Genomic DNA, 6,000 nt, shown 5'->3' on the forward strand with positions numbered 1-6,000 from the left:
AGGAAAGCTGAGCATTGTACAAGGTTTTTGTATGTGTTTATACTTTTTTTATGTGTTTAATCATTCTTTGGAGGTGGGGTATCTTAAATTCAAAGTAAATATGTACTCTGGCTCTTGTCCTACAGACATTATTTAATTTCCTATTATATAATTTATAATTAAAGCCTGACTTTTATTTAAAATGTAAACACAAACACAAAAGCATGACATATTTTAATGTTGGGAACAGTCAGTTGTTCATGAATGACTAAGAAAATATTTTGAAAAAGGAGCCAGTGTGATGCATGGCCAGTCCTAAAAAATCACAGGACAATGAGGATATGTGGGAAAAATAAATCTTGAATATAACTTTCCTTGTCTGTATCTGATGATGAATAGAGATCCTGAAACATTGTCTGCTCCAGTGAAGTTATATAATGAACTAGTACTCAGTAATTTTAATGTCCTCTGCAGTGGGATTTGTCATAGTTACCGGCATATATGTATGGTTGTTCAGATGATCTAATAACATGCTAGTCACTTTCATTTATTATTTTTAGTCCAGTGAATTGAAGCAGAAGATAGCAGCACATATGTAAGTGAAACATTTGTATTTCTGTGTGTGCCTGTAAGCAGACATGAAAACAAGAGATTGTTACGACTTTTTTTAACTAATCTTTTTCCTGGTTTGTAACACCAGTGTGGAATTGGGCGGAAATAATGCTGTCGTTAGCAATAAAGTTGTCCTCATTAGTTCAAGTAAATTGATAATACACAGGAATAACTCAGTTCAATTAATGTTCATTTGGATCTATCCAACATACTGTATTTGAAATATTTTATATGTTTCTCCAACAGTGTAGCAAAACTAAATTATTTTTGCTTCTGACCTAGTCTGCATCTATGAAAAACACTATTCCTCTTCACAAATTTAAATTTTTGCACATGTCTGTATAGATATGGTTTAAAATATATGCCATAACAAGCCTCCTTGTTTTTAAAGTTATTGAACATCTTTGGTTTCTTATGTGTCTGCCGTTTACATTTATGTATTTGATTTGTGATTCAGATACAAAGTTTCATCTATTATCTACTCTTGCATTGTCCCACCTCTGGCTGAGATCCTGGATGCTGAATCATTGGAAGCCTTGGACTCAGTCTGATTCTGCTGAATACTGGGTCTGTTTATAAAAAGACCTTGCTCCTCCACAATATGGTGGTGGAGGAAACAGCATGTATCACCAAGACCTGACTGGGTGGGGATGGAAGGGTTTGTTTACCAGGAATTTATCCACCTGGGTTCTGGGAGGTGCATCAGATTCTACTCTTAAGGCAGAAGAGGTGGGCTGCAGTGATAATCCATGAGATCTGCAGTGACGCGATGAGTTTTTGTGCAGGTGACTGCCAGCCCTCCTTGTCTGCCTTATATGTAAAGTTGGGGAGCATGGACAAGCTGGGGGTTTTGCTGTTGTATGGTCCTCTGCCCTTCCCAGCAAGCTGCCTTCCCAGACATATTAATTTTATAACTCAATAATGGTGGATTCCCCTAGGGCAGTGTTTCTCAACCTTGGCAACTTCAAGATGTGTGGACTTCAACTCCCAGAATTCCCCAGCCAGCATTCTGGGAGTTGAAGTCCACACATCTTAAAGTTGCCAAGGTTGAGAAACACTGCCCTCGGCATTCATCCTCCGAGCCTTGGGGCTGGGGCTGGGTTTGCTGAGGAATTCATGGCTGTCAGGACAATTGTGAGCTTGTCATCCATGACATGACCTCACTTTGTTTTTCAATAGCATTTCATTGGTTTTAAGGTGGGATGCTGTTTTAGTGTTCTTTAGAATTATAAGGTGAGAAGGTAGCATGCAATTTTTGGTATAAAATTAAGTAAATTGTTTTGCCCTCTCGTTAAAAAAGCCATATCCTTACAGGGAGAAATTAAGTGAAGTCCATGATGAGCTGCAGAAGAAGGAGGCTCTTCTTGCAGACTTCCAACCAGATTTAAATCAAAATGGTAAGTGATCTATTTCACCTTTCACTTTTTACTACAGGTGTACTTCATTTCTATTGCATATACAAACTTTGGAGGAGACTAAACTTACTGTGTTTGGTGTCTTTTACTACCCAGTATAATGATAGAATATGCAGGAAGATAAATTGAAAAATACATCCCTTTCCTCTTTGTTCTCAAAAGTCCTGTGAAATTATTTAATGCAGTATGTAAGATGACTTTGAGCTGTATTTCCAGAATACTGTGGTGAAGGGCAGCTGGTGGAAGGGCAGAAATGGGGACCTTGTGATCCTCCAGATATTTTGTTAGAGTCCAACTTTCATCAGCATTAGTGGGATCACAACCTGTACCCTTAATGGATTACAACTAATTACTGATCTTTAGGCCTCTAGAGCTAATTGTATTCACATTCTAATGTTATTGGTTGTTCCAGATCTGGATATTTATCTCTACTAATCATTACATTGGGTTTTCTAATAATAGCACAAAAAATAGAAGAACTAGAAGCTGCTTTGCATAAGAAAGATGAAGATATGAAATCCATGGAAGAGAGATATAAGATGTATTTAGAAAAAGCAAGAATTGTGAGTATTATTTTCTATAATTTATTTATTTATTAGATTTATATTACTGCCCCTCTCCCCCAGTGGGGGACTCTGGGTGGTTTACAGTAAAATACCAGTGAATTATTTAAGAACCCTTGAACTGGAAAATAGTTTCATGCCCACTTCTACCCTTTTGAAGCTACATTAGGTCTCTATTCTACGCTTAGGTTTCTTATTTAAATTCCTAGGTGGCAGTATCTAACTGATCTTAGCTGATCAAAAAAAATAAACCAAATAAATAAACCAACAAACCAAAAACCCCAACAATAGCCTACTCTGCTTCTCTAGGAAAGGTTTGTCTCATCTTGAAAAAGGAAATAGAATAAAACTGATGGCATTGTGGATTTTTATTTTAAACATTGATAGCCTTGGATCTAGAGATGACAAAGTCAGAGTCAGTTGTTGGATATTGACTATCAAAAGGATACATGCACTGTCTCCTTTCATCTAGATGGAGGATTAATAAGAAATTATTAATCCTTGCAAACTATATCACAAGCATCACAAATTATGATAGGCATCAGAAAACCTTCTCAGCCAGACGGAACTCGTAAAAGCAAAAAGCAGAGTAAATTTGCTGATATAAATTAAAGGATATAGAAACAGTACACTGGACGGAAAGTACAAGGCGTCCCATAGCTGTAGGCTAGACTGGGAGGTTGAAAAACATTCTGGAAGAAAGAGTAGAAGTAGGACACCACTTCCATATTGTCACCAAGAAAGTTACTTAGATGTGCCCATGAAGTCACCAGAAGTTGAGCATGACTCAAAGAAGACTTCTTTTTTTCCTAGTTTTGTATTTTCCATTCAGCAATACAAAATTGTTCCAGATACTTTTATTATAGGCGGCTTGTTCAGTTACAATGGCAAATTTTAGGCTATTTGATTGATGTATTGTTGCATATTTTATTTCTGACTTAATTTTGTAACTAGAAAAGAATCATTGAAAAAATAATGTATGTTCTTTGTGCAGGTCATAAAAACCTTAGATCCCAAATTAAATCCGGCATCTGCTGAAATAATGTTGCTGAGAAAACAATTGGCAGAGAAAGATAAAAGAATTGAAACACTTGAGGTATTTATTATAACTTGCTTTCTCCATATATGAACACTCAAGAGAATTTATGGCAATAGAACAAAATACAAAACAAAGCAGTAAGACGAGTGCAATTAAAAGCAATATGAAACTGTTTTAATGTACTTTCCTTCTTGAAATGGTAATGAACTCTGTTTCAAGAACTGCCATAGGAGATGGGTAGAATTGGGCTAGAAGGAATGTGGTTAAAATCCGGGTTTATCACTGAAGAAAATATAAAGCAGCAGTAGTGTTTAACAAACATTTGTCTTCTTTTGGGGCTTATGGTTGCTTTACAAAATTAGGCATATTTTAATCATTTTTGTTGCTTTGAATGTTGAGTTCTTATAATTTCTTTTACCTACAGTATAACTCTTACAAATTCATTTTAGGGACAGTGTAAGTTGGCCAAGCTTCAGGACCATGAAGAAAAGTTAATTGTATCTGCATGGTATAACAAGGTGAGCTACTGTACTTGTGCATGTGGGAAAGAACACTTGTAAATATAGATGAAATCCAAATATATTCAGCTGATGGAAGCAATGTCCAGTAACAGATTTCCCAGTCTGCCTCTTGCAGTCCTGTTGCACCCCTGAATATGATCCCCTAACCTTGCGCAGCAGATTTTAAGAAGCTCCTGGAAGCTTCAGAGGGGGAAGAGCATCCTATTATTCGAGCACAACCCTGTCCACATGCAACATTGGATTTTACCCTAATATTTTTCAGAGTCAAATAGGCAGATCTAATTACTGAAATTTGTACACTCCCCATTTATTGAAATGATGGTTTTCTCTGTGGTCCCTGTGACTGCATACAGAGTTTACATTTCTGTGCAGAGCTTCATTCAGGACTGTATGGTTTTACAGAAATGGGAGGCCCGCTCCATAGAACTAGGCATGGATCCCCCTGAACTGCCCTAGTTTGTTTTTGACTGACACAACAATAGTACATTTGTCCTTGTGCTCTTCTTTCAAGCAAGATTCTTAATTTTTAATTAAAATTTTACTTGATATTTTAGTGTTATCCATCTTCTCAGCTATTCTTGACTTCTTTGCTGCTGTTTGTTCTCCCATAGCAGGCACTGGGCATTCAACTTAATGGCCTTTAGGACACAGAAGTCTCCTGCGAGGGGGGGGGGGGTGGAATAACACAAAAAATGGTGCTACCTGTTTTGCTGCCAAATGGTGGTGTGGTCTGAGGGAGGCTGGATGCCACAACGTGGGGCTGTGTGTGGGTGCTATAGCTTGTCCATTTCTGCACTGGTGGAATCTATATTTGACATGCATTTTTCAGTAGCCATATTCCAAATGTGGTGCTACTTTTAAGAAGAGTCTCTGTTTCTGAAAATTATTCTGGGATGATGTTGCATAAATTTTGTATCAATTACCTAGCATATTATCTGAATCCCGAATATGTTTAATACCTGTTTACTATGCCGGATATTAAATACATCTCTTCAATATGCCAGAAAAAAAAATAAGAAAATAGTTTATACATTAATAATTTAGCAATAGTAGAAGTTGGCCATCATAAGCGTTATCTTTGAGATTGAATGCAGGGAATCGTGGATTTAAGTAGCTTATCTTGCTTCCTTCCAGAGTTTAGCATTTCATAAACTAGGAATGGAATCCAGACTTATAAGTGGGAATACTGCCTACAAGGATGCTCATTTGTACCCAACTGCACACTCTTTCCTTGCTCAACAACGACGTCTGACCAACACCCGAAGGAATCTCTCTGTTAAAGCACCACCTACTTCATCAGATTAAATCACAGAAGATATTCTACACTAAAGTGTCCTTAACTTATTTTATTATTCCTGTTTTAAAATGTCAGACAAAGAATGAAACTATGATGCTGGACATCGGCTGTTTTACATGTGAGATCTATATGCTGCTTAATCTAATTTAGCCAGATGATGAGAAACAAGGAACATCTGATGATTCCTTTAGGATTCTAAATAAATTTGGGATATGTTTAAAAGCACAATTCTCAAAGGATATATATTTGGTGTCATTCTCTATTGTGTATAAAGATGTGTAAATTGGCATCATATTAAAAATTCTATGTAAACTTTTTCACTCCAAGATAATCACTGGTTTTAATACGAATATTTTTTTTATTAGTGATATGTCAACACAGTTCTTTCTCTTTAACGATAGTTAATTCTTTAAATAACACCCAAACTGGAAAATCCATAAATATTCTTCCAAGATTTATGGCAGGAAGTCCCTCCCCTACCCCACAAAAGCAGAATAAAATAAATGATTTAATCAATAGAGCTGTAATCCCACTGAGTTCTCTCCAAGCCCTTCTTTCATTCAGCAAAATGTAA

At 36.5% G+C, this 6,000-nt stretch overlaps 1 protein-coding gene across 1 annotated transcript in view; it reads left to right on the forward strand.

Moving 5' to 3' along the window:
* Nucleotides 1-5,738, forward strand: part of HOOK1 (hook microtubule tethering protein 1) — a 32,580-nt gene extending 26,842 nt beyond the window's left edge. The window contains exons 17-22 of the mRNA XM_063298031.1: nt 540-574; nt 1,906-1,988; nt 2,469-2,569; nt 3,564-3,665; nt 4,058-4,126; nt 5,264-5,738. Of these exons, the coding sequence (XP_063154101.1) occupies nt 540-574; nt 1,906-1,988; nt 2,469-2,569; nt 3,564-3,665; nt 4,058-4,126; nt 5,264-5,434 (561 nt within the window). The 3' untranslated portion in view covers nt 5,435-5,738. The remainder of the gene's footprint in view (nt 1-539; nt 575-1,905; nt 1,989-2,468; nt 2,570-3,563; nt 3,666-4,057; nt 4,127-5,263) is intronic.
* The last annotated feature ends 262 nt before the right edge of the window (nt 5,739-6,000 follow it).

The sequence above is a fragment of the Candoia aspera genome, chromosome 3, assembly GCF_035149785.1.
Source record: "Candoia aspera isolate rCanAsp1 chromosome 3, rCanAsp1.hap2, whole genome shotgun sequence".
NCBI classification, from domain to species: domain Eukaryota; kingdom Metazoa; phylum Chordata; class Lepidosauria; order Squamata; family Boidae; genus Candoia; species Candoia aspera.